Below are 18,100 nucleotides of genomic sequence, written 5' to 3'. Positions count from 1 at the left end.
TCCTGTCCAAGTGACAACATGTTTGTTGTACCAGAAGTAAGAGAAAATCACTGGGATCCAACCTTCCTCTTCTGTAGTATGCATTTTTACTTCTGTCTATGTTGCTGTTGGAGAGATCCCCTCACTTCCTGTCTAGCAAAACATTGTCAGAAGGACAGGAAGTGAGGGTAAATCCCTATAACTGATAGCGGTAAAAAAAAAAAAAAAAACTAACCGGTGTTCTCTCATTTCTCAATGTGTCCAAAAAACTATGAAAAACATTTTAGGACAGACTTTAAGGGCCTAGGGGTGATCAAACCTGCTCCACTCTGTGTAAGAAATGAAATAATCAGTTGGTGATCAGATCACACATGTACAGACACACGTGTTTAAGTGGCATTTTTTTAACATAATTGCGGATTGGTAGCTTTTCCATTTCTTGGTAATCGCTGAGTCCGACTGAAGAGGCAAAGCCATGACAAGCACATAAAAGGGGCTCATTGGGCAGTTGGCTGCATGTGATGTGCTTCTGAACAGAAGGAGTGGTGGGATTCTGCATTGTGCCATCTGTAATAGGGAAACATGGAAATTAGACATGAGCATACCAAACCCAACTGTGAGGAAATAAAGGCAAGAAAAGCATGGAAAATGTATATGTATGTAGCACTACTCCTGTAGGGGCCACTGATAACAACCAGGTAATCCCAAATAGTACGGAGGCTGCTCGTCACCCGCAAGCACCAGTTCATGCACACTAGATCCATTGACTCAGTCTAGGGCAGTCTTTCTCAACATGGTTAACCTTGTTTATTCATTGTTCAAAATTTTAGTTGAAAAAATTAAAAGGCTAATTTTTTGTGTTCTTATCAAGTATATCACTTTAAACTGTAGGCACTGTTTGAACAAAGATCTAATGCAGCCTTTCTCAACCTTTTCAACACAGAGAAACCCTAAAAAATAACTTTTCGGTCTCAGGAAGCCCCTGCTAAAAATAACTATGTCTACAACTCATGATACAATAGTGTGATGATCAGTGGGAAGAATTCTCCTTGCACTTATGATCATTGGGAAGAATTATCTCCTTACAGATCGTGTCAGTGGTAACTTAAGTGAAAGGCAGAAATCGCTCATTGCTCAAGGAACCTCTAGCTACCTCTGGAGAAACCCTAGAGTTCCATGGAACCCTGGTTGAGAAACCCTAGTCTAGAGGATGTCTTCTTGATATTTATTGCTTGAAGATCTTTAACAGGAGAGGGGTTATGGCATAGGATACTCCAAAACACTGCAAAGTAACAGGACAACACGTTTCTCAATGCTTCTATTTACAGTTTCTGCTAAGGACACTGGGACATGGATAGTGTCCTGAGACCTTACAAGAGCTGTGTCAGAGAAACGGCCATGCTGCAACTGGCTACCATCAGGACCCTGCCGGCAAAACCAGTGCTTCTGTGGGCGCTACACCCTCTGTCTCAACCCCAGGGGTGTGCCGCACTCAGACGCAAGGGGAGCCCTCTCTGCATTTTGGCCTCGGATCAGGTACGTGACAAGCTGTCTACAGCTACCTCTGGCACTTACATTTCAAGAGCACACAGTCAGCCAGAGATCACAATTCAATGTCATTACTTACAAGTCCCCAGGACAGCTACCACTTTCCAGCTCCCTCTACAAACAGCCCAGTGAGTGAGACAATCCTTCTTCTCCAGACCAGATCCCTTGTGGCAAAATCTCACAGCCAGCTCCTTACAAGAGATCACTTCAGACCCTCATCTCTGCCACTGCTGAGGCCTCAAAATTAGCTACACAATCCACAGGCTGCCTCAGGGGGCAGCAGCCCCAGAGGCTTCAGAACCCTCCCTGATGAGAAAATAATCTTTCCAGACTATTTATCGTCTCTCTAGCCATCTTCTGGGTACTACCTTCCAGGCATTAGCTTGGACATAATATTCAGGCTGGTCATTTGACCCTCCCTTTGAAACTTCTTCCAGAAGCAGGGATAAGCAGTCAAACTCTTAGCCTGTGAAACCTAAACAGACCAGGTCAAACAATCACTACTCCCTTGACTACAGAAGGAGCCAAAAACGAAATTTGCCTAGCATATTTAAAATGGTTGCTACATATAAAAATGGATCAAAATTTTGCCCGCTAATGGATCACTATTAAAGTAGAACTGAAGGCAATACTTTTTTCTTTTGCATAAAGTAAGGGATGCTTAGAACTACTGTCAGGATATTTCAGCCATCTGTGTACCATCAGGGAGATTTTCCACAGCCACTGCAGGAAGTGAAAGCAAAATCCCTAGTCAACAGAATGTACCCACTGGAAATTTCTTTCACTTTCCATAATAATAATCACCTGAACAAATAGAGAGGGTGAATCTCCTAATTGGGACACAGACAGCTATAAAAACCTGTCAAATCATCCATCTGGCATCTTCACGTTTCTCGTCTGATCCTGGGTGCACCTGGACTGGAGCTCCACATGAATCCATTCTCTGCCTTTTGGCTAAGGTTAAGTGATCAAGTGTTGTATCAGCTCCTATTAGTTTTTGGAAGAGGAGGAAAAAAGCTGGCGCCTCTTGTTTAAAGGGGGCACTGGTTACTATTTTCCAATGTAATAAGATGGGCAAGGTGGTACAAATCGTCTTCCTACTGGGTTGAATCTGGCCTGGTGCATTAGGCTTGTCCCCAGTTGCAGCCAGGACTCTTCCTAAGGTTGGAATAAGGCTGCATTTGTCTGGTCAGGGGCTGGAAAGTGATGTGCCCCCCCGGGAGTGGTGTCCAGGGGCACCAGAAAATCACTATGGGTATGGGACCCACTGTGTGTCAACTGGCACTAGGACACATCACTAACTTCTTTTCTTTCACATCTTTTAGGCAGGCCTTGTGGCTAGACCAATGATATTTTTTATACTAGGCCATGAGGTCTGCCTTGTGTATCTGCACTTGGCACCTTTTATTTATTGTGCACTTAAGCGGAGTTCCAGCGTAAACACACACTCACCTGTCCAACGGTCCAGCGATGCGGCCGCCCGAAGCCTCGCTCTTCTCCCTCTCTGCTGCGCCGGCATCACTGGTGTGGGCACCCGGCTGTGACAGTTGTCGGCTTCACAGCCTTGTACGCACTGCGAATGCGCGAGTTGCGCTACACGTCGTGATTGGCCGGCAATCTTCTGGGACCTCTGACATGTCCCAGAAGATTGCAGGGAGGGAGGGGGAGAGGAGAACTTTCGCTCAGGGCGCAGCGGAGCTCCGAGCGGAAGTGGGAGCAGGTACCTGTCAAAACGAGGTACCCGCTACCCCCCCCCCCCCCCAAAGAATGACATGCCAAATGTGGCATGTCAGGGGGTTAGAACTACCTAAAGCGGAAGTTCCACTTTTGGGTGAAACTCCGCTTTATTTACAACAGGCACTAGCAGTGTTGTTTTTTTTTCACACAGAGATGGATGGTGCAGGATATCAGGACCTGCCCTGATGTTGAGAAGAGGTTCTGTGGTCTTTGGCTCTTTTTTCTCTTCGTCAACTGTTAGGTCTCGCTTCAGCCCTCCACCAAGTACTTAAAGAGCAGGCTTCAGAGCTGGGCTCTAAAGAGCAGGGTCCACCTGGCTTTGGACTAGGTAGCCCAAAGTATACCTTGCCCCTGTCAGGCGCTATGTGGCCCGGAGTTTCGGGGATTGAGGCTCTTCCTCTTTGGTAGATGAACCATTTGCTGTACCCCTGTGCACTTTTTTGTGTGCTGTGATTTCACGGCTAACTTTATTGTTCACAGGGAATTGAGCAATGCTTGGTTCTGTTCACTCATATGCTGGTGGCACATTTATACCAGAGTGAAACCCTATTCACCACAATTTTTCCCAGACTACCAATGGGAAATAACGCTGAGACAGGAGAAAATAGGGCTCCTGCTTTTGTAAGTAGTTAAAGTGTTACTAAACCCACAAAAGTAAAATCAGTCTGTAAATGCAGTAAAGCATGCTTGTTATACTGTAAATACAAACACAAAGAAAGGGCGCACCAGCCTAGCGCATTATCCTCAGCTGGCTTTTTCCTGAGGCTCTGAGGAAGAGGCACGGCCTCGAAACGCGTCAGCCCTCCGTCTACATGAGACATTGGACTTTTCCATTTGATGCTGCTCTTTGGAATTGATATGCTGGTTTATCACGCATGTTTGTGAGTAGTTGATTTGAACTTATGTTATTAAAAAGCCTGCTGAGGATAATGCGCTAGGCTGGTGCGCCCTTTCTTTGTGTTTGTATTTACAGTGTTTTCGACCACCCCGGTCGTAGAGGGCAGCAAGGCTTAGCCATATGGGATGCCAAGTGTGAGTTCCAAGATTAAGGCAGTCTGAGGACCTGGTTCTGAGCGCAGGAGCAGGGTGCTCAGCATCACTCTTTTTTTCTGGATGCTTGTTATACTCACTGTGGAACCTAATGGGGTTAATCCTCTGCATTGTGTAAAAAGGCTGTTTGATCCTTTCTCCCCTTCTTCCACTGTCCCCGATATATTTCCCGATAGAACAGAGGCTAGGGGACAAGTTGTGCATGCTCAGTTTGGTGTGTAAATTTGCTAGAGAGTTTTTTTTTTTTTTTCTTCTTGGGAGATTGCATGTGATTGGCACAAGACCAATCAGCACTGTCCAGATATAATTTTAGGGGTCCTGCAGCCTGAAATGACAGTCAGAGCAGAATGAAAACTCCTCCTACAAGCTTTATCCAGACACTGATAGAAGTCACACGATTGGGCTAACTGCTGCTGAGAAACGGTAATTATCAGTTTATATTTACTAAAATAATTGCATTTCCATGTTCTGTGTACTGTGGGAGACCAGATATAGTGAATGCAGGCTCCTGGGTTTAGTAACACTTTAATGTAATTTCTTTTTTTTTTTGTAGTTCCATGCTGGTATTGTAATATATTTACCTCTTGGGAGAATCCCTTGCCTGCATTTTGACTGGTGTAGGAATATGGGATAGTAACCTGGGAAAGGCAAAATATAACAATAATGTGTTTGTATACATTTTTCATTTACTAAGTTAAGAAATTAAAATACAATTTTTTAAAAAGGTTTTCTTTTTTTTTTTTTTTTTAATTGAGTTAAAATAATACTAAACACACACGGTATAATTTACATAGGCCTTTCTATTTCTGTATGTGGATGATGGCACTGTAATTATTTTATTTAAAAAAAACATCGAAGTACCTTATTTCCTAATCAATATACAGCTGTCACATGACCCAGCTCTTTCGAAGCCTGTCTGCAGGGAAACATAAGCAGGAGGAGTCTCTAGTCCTCTGCACTCATACCTCGCCATGCTCCTGTTGCTGCTGTCTCACTACCAGTGTCCTTCAAGCCTGAGATGTACGAGAGGCCTTCCTCTACACATTAGGCTCACTGACCAGGTACATGATACGGCCTAGGCTGCCTATTTTGTGGGTGTTGGTTTTACCTTGAAGAAATGTTTGGTATAGTTTTTATGGGCACAATTAACACTCAAGGATATATATTTCCGCACCTGTTTGGCCCGGGGCAATTAATGTAAATTTTTTACAGCAAGGCCAATTCTTGCTTTCATCAACAGTACCTCTATAGGGTTATGGTGTGAAAGCACCACCGACACCCAAAGCCCAATTTTTCTGCCACTGTTTGACTGGGGCATAAAATGTAAATTCTTTAAAGCAAGGCCAATTCTTTTGCTTTCATCGACAAAACCTCTATAGGGTTACGGTGTGAAGGCACCACCAACACCCAAAGCCCAATTTTTCTGCACCTGTTACTTAAATCCAAAGTCTGTGAAACCGGCACCAGAATTTATCTGAAAAAAAAATTCTAAATCTTGTTCCCAGTGCACTAAATTGTGGTCTCATCATACAGACGGGCTCCCCAAGCCATTGTTTACACACTAAAGAAAGCTTGCAGGGAAAATATCAGTTTTGTTTTTTCTTTATAAATGTCATTTTTGTTGCAGCAGGTTCTACAAATGCGCCACTTTACAGGCAGACTAAGTGGACCCCCCAGGCACTATATTTAGGAATTTTAATTTCTATTATTTCACTTTAAGCGTAATTAAATTACTGCTAATTGAAAAATGATAATTTTTTTAAAACATTTTTTTGCATTGTTACATGTCCTCCAGGGCAGTGCCCGGACCCCCATACACTTTGTATGCCCAAAAACGTGCGAATAAACCCTTAAAATGGGCACTTTTGATTTTTCAGGTTCGGGTTCCATAGACTTTAATAGGGTTCATTGTTTAGCTTGGAACTTTTGCGATGTTCGAAAGTTCTGGCGCAAACTGAACCAGTGGGGTGTTCAGACCATCTCTACTCATCAGTTGTTAAGGATGCCCGGACCCCCCATACACTTTGTATGCCCAAAAACGTGCGAATAAACCCTTAAAATGGGCACTTTTGATTTTTCAGGTTCGGGTTCCATAGACTTTAATAGGGTTCATTGTTTAGCTTGGAACTTTTGCGATGTTCGAAAGTTCTGGCGCAAACTGAACCAGTGGGGTGTTCAGACCATCTCTACTCATCAGTTGTTAAGGATGCAACGGCCGACTTCCCGGCCCGACACCTTAGCAACCAGCTATTAGCTGTGTGTTTAAAGAGAAAAAAAGCAAAAACGCAAAATGCATGATAACTGCATGGAAAAAACGTGTTAAAAGCGCGGAACACACCCGAAAACCGCATCAACTGCAACCTCATAGGAGTGATCCTAGACTTAAAGTTTAAGTTGAGTATTTCACATTTGCTGCTTATAGCCTAAGGCTGAAGTTAGTCATCCACTTTTACCTAACCATTGTACTATTATGCTGTGAATAGTCTGTAATGTAATCTGTTATTAGGAATACACACAGCTGAATGAGTTATATACTGTACATGTAGCACTACCCTGCTGAATCCACTGGTAATATATGGTTCTTTCCTAATAGTACAGAGGCTGCCCACCACCACAAGCACCAGTAATTACACACCGGCTCCAATACCTTGGTCTAGGGCAGGGGTAGGCAACCTTGCTCTCCAGCTGTGCTGAAACTACAAATCCCATCATGCCCATGCCTTAGGGAGGCATGCCTGTGGCTGTTAGAGTCTTGCAGTGCCTTATGGTACTTGCAGTTCTGCAACAGCTGGAGAGCCAAGGTTGCCTACCCCGGGTCTAGGGGATGTCTGTTTTCGAAATGTATTGCTTGAAGAACTTTAAACAGGAGAGAGGTTAGGGGTATGGGATACTCCAAAATGCTTGCATAGTAATCAGAGGACACTCTTCTCTAGGCTTCCACTCCAGGATTCTGCTAAAGACAGGGGAATGGCCAGTACTCTGAGAGCAGTCTCAGTCCACAGCTACCTCTGGCACTTACATCCCAAAAACACACAGTCACCAGGGATCACAATTCAGGGTCCCCAGGACAGCTGTCACCTTCCAGTAATGGTCCATTGAGGGAGACAATCCTTCTCTAGTTCCGATCCTTTATGGTGAGGTCCCATTGCCAGCTTCTTAGAGGATTACCCCAGGCCCTCAGACCTGACACAGCTGAGGCCTCAAGAACAGCTACACAGTTTTTAGGCTACCTCAGAACAGCAGCAACCCTCCCTAAAGCTTGGATACTACTGGGGAGAGAGAACCATCTCTCCAGGGCTTTAGACTATTTATCTGCTCTCCAGCCACTTTCTGGACACTCCTCTCCAGCGATTGGCAAAGCCATGATAAATATTTAGGCTGGTCATTCGAATCTCCCTCCCTATGTTCTAGAAGCTTCCTACCAAAGCAGGGGGAAACAAACTCCCATCCTGTGAAACCCCTAAACAGACCAGAACAATCAATCACCGTTCCCTTGACTACAGAAGGAGCCAAAAAATGAAATTTCCTAATTTAGTTTAGTTTAGAACCATCTCTCCAGGGCTTCAGACTATTTACCCACTCTCCAGCCACCTTCTGGACACTTCTCTCCAGGGATTGGCCAAGCCATGATAAATATTTAGGCTTGTCATTCGAATCTCCCTCCCAATGTTCTAGAAGCTTCCTACCAAAGCAGGGGGAAACAAACTCCCATCCTGTGAAACCCCTAAACAGACCAGAACAAACAATCACTGTTCCCTTGACTACAGAAGGAGCCAAAAAACAAAATTTGCCTAGCATCCTAAATTAGGAGGGAACTTAATAAAGTACATCCCCAACCTTTCCAGCTGATAGGGATCCATATAAAATTTTTACATAGTTACATAGTTAGTGAGGCTGAAAAAAGACACAAGTCCATCCAGTTCAACCTATGATGTGTGTGTGTGTTTGCTTTTAACCGTACATTGTATACCCCTGTATGTTGTGGTCTTTAAGGTGTCCATCCAATAGTTTTTTGAAACTATCAAGGCTCCCCGCTGATACGACTGCTTGCGGAAGAGAATTCCACATCCTTACCGCTCTTACAGTGAAGAACCCCTTACGCACTTTAAGGTTAAACCGCCTTTCCTCAAGTTTTAGTGAGTGGCCACGTGTCTTATTGTATTCCCTTACTCTGAATAGTTTGTTCCTTATGCTAGGGTCGCCAGTACAGTATTTGTACATTGATATCATATCCCCCCTCAATCGTCTCTTCTCCAGAGAGAATAAGTTCAGTGCTTGTAGTCTTTCCTCATAGCTGATGTCCTCCATTCCCCTAATTATTTTTGTTGCCCTTCTCTGGACTTTCTCCAGTTCCAGCACATCCTTCCTGAGGACCGGTGCCCAGAACTGGACAGCATACTCCAGATGTGGCCGGACCAGAGTTTTGTAGAGTGGAAGAATAATCTCTTTATTTCTGGAGTGAATCCCCTTTTTTATACAACCCAGTATTCTATTGGCTTTGCTTGCAGCGGCTTGGCATTGCATGCCACTTCCAAGCCTGTTGTCTACCAGTACCCCCAGGTCCCTTTCCATCCTAGACTCACCCAGAGGTTCCCCCCCTAGTGAGTAGCTTGCTTTCTGGTTACTGGCCCCCAAGTGCATTACTTTACATTTTTCTACATTAAATCTCATCTGCCATGTAGTTGCCCACCCCGTTATTTTGTTCAGGTCTGCTTGCAAGATTTCCACATCCTGCATAGAAGATATTGGCATGCCTAATTTAGTATCATCTGCAAATACTGAGATTGTACTAGATATCCCCTCCTCTAGATCATTTATGAATAAATTAAACAGGATTGGTCCCAGGACAGAATTTATATCACAAAAGTGAGCAGCTGCTATTGGGCCCTGTTATCAGTTTTATAGAAGGAAAAATTTGATAGATATAAAGTTGTCCGTGAACTATTCATTTTTGCTATTATTATTATTGGATAGTTTTATGTTTTTGGGGTTTTTTTTGCAGTTAAGCTACATAAACAGTAATAGATTTGTGTCTTTTTAGGTTTTTAAAGCAGTATATTGGTGCAGCTAGGATAAAATCATTCTGTGCTGGTGGCACAATAGAAACCCAGACCCGTGGTCAACGCATGATACACCCACTGCACAATGCTCCAATGAACAGCATTTACATTGCCTGAGCAGTGATGTTGAATGGCGCACTGTGCAGGGGGCAAAGACTGCTTAGAACTTAGACCTCTGGGTTCTTTGAAGAGTAGCAGTCCGTATGTCCAGTGTGCTGCCAGTACAAGGTATATTAATACAGTCAATATCTACATAAAAAACATACATATAAAACAAGTTTATTAAGCTATTCATTTATAATATTGAATGGCTGAAAACAATCATATGTTCTTTTAATACTTGTGCTTGAACAGGTCTTCTAGAAGGACTGTTTAATTTAAATACATTTTTGATAGCCCAACGCACCCCTGATATACCCTGGAGCACCAGACATATGAGTTGCATATTTAGCCAGACATCTTTTCTCCCACGATTGAAGGAATATCTTTCCTCCATTTTGTTCCTTCAACTCCATCTTGTTACTAAAACCCTAGACTCACTTTAATTAAAAAGCCTATCTAAGTAAATGTCCTTGAAAGTTTCCAGGACGTTACGCTTTGTGGTCAAACTGACCCTTAGAGCAAGCTTGTTTGAAGTATTAATCATGCCTTATCTTAACCCTTAGAACAAGTCTGATGTAATGTCAATTATAACTATGCCTTATTTGAATTAGCCTACATGCAAGTACGTGACTTGAAGCACGTAATGGTAAACTGCTCAAACTATTATTTGTGTATTAATTCTATGTATAATCTACTGAAAAGGGACTTCCCCTTTTTCTCTCTCTATAAAACGTTCTTCACTGTTTGAATAAAGCCGAGCATTCTGTGACATCGTACCTGCCGTCTCTGTGTATCATTCAGTGCACCCAGATATCTGAAGGTACTTTGATGCCTAGGGTCATGCGAGTCTGAATTATTACCAACAACGATATTTTGTGAAATGGTTGTTCTTACCATTCATCTCCTTCCACATCCCGGAAACCCTTAGCGAATGGGTTGCTTGCAATTTTTAGCTGCGTGATCTGTGACAATAATAAGAAAACAAGAAAAGATATATTTATCACTTTCCTGTATACCAGAAAAAATGGTACCTACAAAAAATATAGTTTATGGGACAGGTGTCTTTAATTTTAGCATTGGGAGCCCCAGTTGCCAAAAATCCCTTAACCCTTTTGTTGCCAAAGAGGTTTTTGCATATTTTGCATTTAAATAATTTTAGGCTTGAAGATTGCGTAAAACAGTATATATTTTTTTGAACGCAGACACCCTAGAGCAGTGGTCCTCAACTCCGGTCCTCAGGGCCCACTAACAGGCCAGATTTTAAGTATTACCTTGGTGAGATGCAGACTAGAGTACTGCAATCACTGAGCAGCAAATGATATCACCTGGGATGTATTTCAGTTATCTTGCAAACCTGGCTTGTTAGTGGGCCCTGAGGGCCAGGGATGAGGACCACTGCCCTAGAGAATAAAATAGTGGTTGTTCAACTTTTTAACCACTTTTAGGCCTATTTCTGAGACTTGTTTAAAAGTTAAAATCCGTATTTTTTGCTAGAAAATTACTTAGAACCCCCAAACATTATATATTTTTTTAGCAGAGACCCTAGAGAATAAAATCGAGATCATTGCAATACTTTGTCACACCGTATTTGCGCAGCAGTCTTACGCAATATTTTTGAATTAAAAAATAGGGAAACAGTAAAGTTAGCCCAATTTTTTCTATAATGTGAAAGATAATGTTATGCTGAGTAAATAGATACCCAACATGTCATGCTTAAAAATTGCACACGCTCGTGAAATGGCGACAAACATTGGTACGTAAAAATCTCTATAGGCGACGCTTTAAAAATGTATACAGGTTACCAGTTCTGAGGTACAGAGGAGGTCTAGGGTTAGAATTATTTCTCTCACTCTAACGATTGCAGCAATACCTCACATGTGTGGTTTGAATACCGTTTACATATGTGGGCGCGACTTGCATATGTGTTTGCTTCTGCACGGGGCGCTTTAAATTTTTTTTTTCTTATTTATTTTGCCTTTTATTTTATTTTTTGTCCCTTTAAAAATATATTTTTTTAATCACTTTTATTCCTATTACAAGGAATATAAACATCCCTTGTAATAGAAATAAGCAGGACAGGTCCTCTAATGTGAGATCTGGGGTCAAAAAGAAAAAAAAATGTAATTTTTTTTCAACATGAAAAAAATGGGCCCTTTAAGGCCGTTGGGGGGAAGCGACGTATGACGTTGCTCCGGTCCTCCAAGGCCATAGAGTCGAGTGGGGGCCATCTTGCTCTCACTCGACTTCCTGCCTGGGACATGGACACACTGGATCATTTTCCCCGCTACCAACGGCTCCTGTAAGCGGGAAAAATGACCAGGAAGCGGCGGGGGCACCTCTCCCGCTGCCCACAAAAGTGATCCCATGGCGCATCCGCTGCTGGGACCACTTTTATGTGAAAGAGAACCGTCCACTATGTAAGAAAATACTGGGGTAATGGCAGCTATCTGCTGCCAAAACACTGGTATTTAACGTCAAAGTACCAACGTATAACTGCGGCAGGCAGTCCGGAAGTTGTTAAGTCAAACACTATTAGTGCAACGGCTTAGAAAAACAACATTTCGTTAACATTTTAGGGCACATAAACTCAATAACTCAACAATACCTAATGGTGGATAATAATACCTAATTTGTTGGTAAAATATAAAAGATGATGTTGTGGGAGAGTAAAAAAGATAATGCACATGTTAAAGCCTTAAAATTGGCATGCGTCTGTGAAATGCCAACAAACTTCGGTCCCCTAAATTTCCTATAGATGACATAAAACAAAGGAGTAAGGCGCAACACCACTAAAAAAAATTGTTTAGGTTATATGAAAATGTGTGAATAGAGAAACATATAATATAAAAAATATCCTTTAAAGTGCTTCATATTCACAAAACCACAATCCTCATATAAATGCATAATCCCTTGTTTGTAAGTCATAAGATACAGAAATACATGAGCTGTAAAAATGTGCAATATACTCAAATTGCAAATAAGCTGAAAAAGAACGAAATAAGGGGAAAAAAAAAGAAGAAAATGATGCATAAAAGCTCCAAATGACAAACATGTCCAAATTCCCTGTATGCAATAACGAAAAATACATGCAGAAGTGCCTCCACCTCTGTGTATCCACCACCAGTCTTCACTGCCTCCACAGTCGACCTACACAATGGTACGGTCAACCCAGAGATGTCCCAGACACCTGGGTGTATTTAATTCTCCAAGGAGCAGGTGGGACTAATGTCTATGCGGTGATGTCATCCATAGGCTTACTATGGGGCATCCATTGTTGGCTGTACCTTCTCTACCCTGAAGCCGGCGCTGGGAGCCGATCATGCAACCAGACCAGAGTGCCCAAGGAATAGGCATCTTTCCTCTACAGTCTAGTTAATATAGAGCTTAGAATGGGGGTGGGAACAGGTTTAATACTAGATAGGATTAGATCAGACTTCTACTTTAAAAAATGTCTTGTTCTTCCCAACCTACAGCAGTGGTTGCAGGTGCCATGTGGTTATGTCACACTTTGTGTACACCTGTGTATTCTCTGTAATGTAAAAAAAAGCCATGAGAAAGTGATACCCTCATTTGAGTTTTGCAGAGACAAATTAATTAACTGTACCACCAGTACTACTGTTACTGAATGATGCAGAGCCTTAAGTTTATGATGATGAAACTTTCCGGCTACTCTTCAAATAGAGAACAGTGAATGCTGGGAGATGTAGTATGAGCCATACGTGTTGTCATTATAGTTCCTGAGAAAAGAACTACTAGACCCAATGTACCTGGAGGCCGGAGGAGCCAGAGAAGGGGGGGGGGGTATAAATTGAAAGACATAAATTGAAGGCCATTTTTGACCTCCAATGGTCGGGAGTGCTTTTTTTGGTCACCGAGGATAATTTTTGGCTTCCAATGGCCAGGGGTTCTGTTTTTGATCACTGAGTACTATTTTTGATCTCCAAGGGCCGGGAGTGCTGTTTTTGGTCACTGAGGACCCTTTTTGGTATTCAAGGGCTGGCAGTGCATTTTTGGTCACTGAAGATCATTTTTGGCCTCCATGGGCTGGGAGTGCTGTTTTTGGTCACTGAGGACCATTTTTGGCCTCCATGGGCTGGGAGTGCTGTTTTTGGTCACTGAGGACCATTTTTGGCTTTCAAGGACCAGGAGTGCGGTTTTTGGTCACTGAGAACCATTTTTGGCATTCAAAGGCCAGGAGTGCGTTTTCGGTCACTGAGGATCATTTTTGGCCCCCAAAGGACTGGGAGTGCGGTTTTTAATTACAAAGGATCATTTTTTGGCCTCCAAGGGACTGGAGTGTTGTTTTTGGTCACCAAGGACAAGTTCTAGCCTCCCAAGGGAAGAAAGTGCTGTTTTTGGTCACCGAGGACCATTTTTGGTATTCAAGGGCCGGGAGTGCCTTTTTGGTCACCGAGGACCATTTTTGGCCTCCAAGGGCCAGGAGTGCCTTTTTTTGACACTGAGGACCATTTGTGGCCTTGAAGGTAAAAGAGTGCTATTTTTTGTCACGAAGGACTATTTTTGGCATTTAAGGTCTGGGAGTGCCTTTTTGGTCGCAAGAACCATTTTTGGTCTCCAAGGGCCAGGAGTGCTGTTTTGTCACGGAGGACCATTTTTGGCCTCCAAGGGCCGGGAGTGCTGTTTATGGTCACTGAGGTCAATTTTTGGCTTCCAGGGGCCGGTAGTGCTGCTTTTGGTCACGAGGACAATTTTTGGCCTCTATAGCCGGGAGTGCTGTTTTTGGTCGCTGATGACCATTTTTGGCATTCAAGGGCCGGGAGTGTGTTATTTGTCACCAGGGAGGAAGCTGTGAGAGAGAGAGCTATAGAGAAGGCCTGCGTGACTTCATCATAGAGATGTTGGGGGAGTTTACATCACGCAAAGATGCCTGCAAAGACTACAGCTTTGCCAGGGCACTTGCATCTGCTTGCTGCTAGCAGTTCCCTCTCTGAGACTCGTCTGTTTCTCAAGCATCCAGCACTGAGCGACGAACCAGCTCAACCATCACCTGTGTTTGCTACAGAGAAGCCAGCATCCTGGGGTATGTGCCAGTCCGGTCTGCCATCTACCAGATTGCTGCAAGAGGTGGGTGGACATCGCTATCACACCAAAGAGGGGCCCCTCCATTAATATAGTTTGCTGATACAGATCAGGGGAACTGGTGAGCAAGTCCTAAACTCACTGGTCCCCTGATATTAACACTTAAGAGCTCTTTGAGAAGTTTTATATTATATACAGTATATACACATCCCAGCCCAGTTCAACAGAAATCCTAATAAGTGCAATCTGTCCTGCCTGGCTGGTTCTGTCATCATCAAGCCATAACTTGTTGCATGGCTCGCCAGTCTTGAACCTACTACTTAAATTATTAAACTGTGTGCAGTTTGTTTAATAAGCACATCAACATCTTCAAGGGCCCCAACTGAGGGCAGAAGAGGAGCAAAAGGTGAAAAAACTATAGAATGTAATTTTAGTGACAGCTCTGTTGGTGCTATTCAAGATGGTGTTGTCCAGAAGCAATCTCAGGGCTTATTTGATGTCTACCATGCCTAAAATATGGCAAAATTACAATGGTCTTGGGTCTTTTTAATGTTATTAATGTTATCTGAGTTCTTACTATTCAACTTACCCTGTGGTTCTGATAGGCAGTCACAGCTGTGAACTGGGTTTCGGGAAAGACAAAAGAAATAAAATTCTGTTCAGCACGTGCTTCTCCCCCTTGTAGGCGATCGGAGAGCAGGATGTGAAGTCTTGGCTGGTAGCGGTGCATGGAGTTTAGTATGATCTGTACAAAGAAAATAAATCATTTTTCAGATCAGCTCTACAAAGATCTACTGTAAATTCTTCCTGTTGACTTTAAGCATACTGTAGCAGAGGAAAGGAGACTGCAGAAGGGGCCAAGCTTCAAGGTAAGATAGAATTAACAGTACCAGCTCCTTCTCCTGCCAACATTTGCTATTTGTCTTAGGTCTGCCATAAAAAAGGAACCTGGCAAAGGACTTGTTAATACTTTGATCTGGTTGTGAAAAAGAATATAGAGGACATCAGCTATGAGAAAAGTTTAACTGAAAATAATTTATTATATAAAAGGCGTTTAAGGGGGAGATTTGACCACCATGTAGAAATACAAAAAAAAAAAAAATTCTTATGATAAAAGTTGTTCACATTAAGCTCATTTCAAAAGACAAAATACACATTTTTTTGCCTTCTGGATAAACTGTGGGATTAGAGTCCTGTGTTTGCAGGTTGTGATTTATTTATTATTTCATTTTTCTTTTGGTTGAACCTGATGGACTTGTGTCTCTTTTAAACCTGACTATGAATGTGTAGAATAGGCAATTATAAAAGGCTGCAGCACTGATCAAAAGTGAAAAAAGTGAAATAAATATGCATGCCTCCACATCTTTAAAAAAAGATTTGCAATATAAGCACTTTCTGTTTCCGATTAGGACTATTAAATAGACTGCTTCAGTCTCTTAAAGAATTGTAATGCAAGTTTCCTGCAGTTGAAGAGGTATTATACTTACCTCTCTGGCAGTGTTGGGGGTAACTAGTTACAAAGTAACTAATTACAGTAACTACATTACTTTTTTTGGTAACTAAGTAAAGTAACTAGTTACAATACTAATATTGGTAACTACACTACTTTACTAGGCTATAGGAACGCGCTTTCCTGCGTTACCCAAGCCGTGCGATACAATCGTTATTTCGAAGAATAGAGAGGGATGAAGTTTATGACTTTTTGTTGCACTTTATGTTTTATTCTGTTTTTTTCAGGTTTTGTTCTCATGTTTCCCAAAGCCTGTGTTTATACAATAAACTCTATGCAGAAAGAGTGTCATGTATCTTCTTCTACACGGTCAATTAAGAAAGAGGAAAGTAAAGTAATAAGTAGTGAAGTTACTTTTCAAATGCAGTAACTAGTAAAGTAATCTCATTACAATTTACAGAAGTAACTAGTAACTAGTTAAATTTTTTGAGTAACTACCCCAACACTGCTCTCTGGCGACTCCTGTCTCCTACTTTTTCTCCATTTCAGAACTGCAGTCTTTGTAAGGGTGGATACACACTGTGACGGAATCCGGACACCGCGACTGGGTATCTCCGCCAGTAACCTGCTTCCTAAGCTCTGGAACACGGGATCCGTGATTCTGGCTATAGTTACCCCAATAACTCGACAGTACAAGTTTTGGAGTGAAACCAGAATGAACAGTTTATTGGAGCAACTTTCAGACTTTTATATACACTTTGAGAATACAACATGATTTAATTACACAGATCCACCCACCACATCACACAATGGTTTCTATACGATCTCCAATACACATTAATACAATTAAATCCCCTAGCAGATAGACAGGTGGGCTCATTAGCACACTTAACAATAGGTGAATGGAAAAGCTGTCTCAGACCCTATTTTAGACAAAAGCACTTCAATGATTAGCAGACATGCAGTCTCTCCTAGTTCCTGGATGCCCAAATTAGGAGCTGCACTTCCTGTGCCTGACAGTGTAAAGAAATAAGATAGATCTCCATATTTCCTGAGATATATGGTTAATGCATATTATTGTCCCATTTGAAGTGGTCCAAACATATTCTCAGTGTTCACCACCCTCTTGGTCACCCTGCATCCATAATAGACGCAGGGTGACTTAAACATAAGAGAGCCCTATAAGGCTGGGCATGGTGCCCCCAACCTCTCTAAAGGAATTTGGGGTCCACAACCCCCATGCCCAAAGTGACTCCTGTCACACACACTGTACAATTTTCTTTGGATTTTTTTCCTTTAGACTTACCAAAACCATATAATATGAGGTCAGACCTAAACACTTTCAATTTGTATGCAATCAGGCAGGCCCTTGCACTACATAGTTGAAGGTAAATCTAATGGAAATCTACCAACAAAAGTTGTATAGTGTGTATCCAGCTTAAGACTCTTCAGCATTCAACTCTTCCTGGAGTGTAGTTCCATTCTCTGACCCATCGGCATGTGACTCTTCCTTGATCCTGTAGTGTGGTTCCTTCCTCTGACCCAGTCGGCATTCCACTCTTTTTGGAATGTGGTTCCATCCTCTGAGCCTATCAATATTCAACTCTTCCTGGAGTGTAGTTCCATCCTCTAACCCATTCAGCATATGACTCTTCCTTAAGTGTAGCTTCATTCTCTGACCCTATCAGCATTCGACTCCTCCTGGATCTTGGAATGCGGTTCCATCATCTGACCCAGTCAGCATTTGATTCTTCTTGGAGTGTAGTTCCATCCTCTAGCTTTATCAGAATTCAACTCTTCCTGGAGTGTGGGTCCATCCTCTGACCCAGTCAGCATTCCACTCTTCCTGGAGTGCAATTCCATCCTCTGGCCCCATCCAAGCTCAACTCTTCCTGGATTGTGCTTCCATTCTCTGACCCAGCCAGCATTCTACTCTTCCTGGAGTGTGGTACCATCCTTTGGCCCTATTAGCATTCACTTCTTCCTGAAGTGTAGTTCCATTCTCTGACCCCATCAACATGCAACTCTTTCTGTAGTTCCATCCTCTGATCCAGCAAGCATTTGACTTTTCCTAGAGTGTGGTTAGATTCCTTGGCTCCATCAGCACTTGAATCGTCCTAGAGTGTGGTTCCAT

General features: G+C 42.5%; 1 protein-coding gene across 1 annotated transcript in view; it reads right to left on the bottom strand.

Moving 5' to 3' along the window:
• Positions 1-277: 277 nt before the first annotated feature.
• LOC309562516 (T-box transcription factor TBX1-like) overlaps positions 278-18,100 on the bottom strand; it is a 54,967-nt gene continuing 37,144 nt past the window's right edge. Inside the window, exons 5-8 of the mRNA XM_082266756.1 lie at positions 15,106-15,261; positions 10,371-10,438; positions 4,896-4,952; positions 278-546 (exon numbers count right to left, since the gene is read on the bottom strand). Coding sequence (XP_082122882.1) covers positions 477-546; positions 4,896-4,952; positions 10,371-10,438; positions 15,106-15,261 — 351 coding nt within the window. The 3' untranslated portion in view covers positions 278-476. The remainder of the gene's footprint in view (positions 547-4,895; positions 4,953-10,370; positions 10,439-15,105; positions 15,262-18,100) is intronic.

Source organism: Pelophylax lessonae (genome assembly GCF_965119305.1).
Source record: "Pelophylax lessonae genome assembly, chromosome: 9".
Classification (NCBI taxonomy): Eukaryota; Metazoa; Chordata; class Amphibia; order Anura; family Ranidae; genus Pelophylax; species Pelophylax lessonae.
This window is presented reverse-complemented; position numbering and strand designations above follow the sequence as displayed.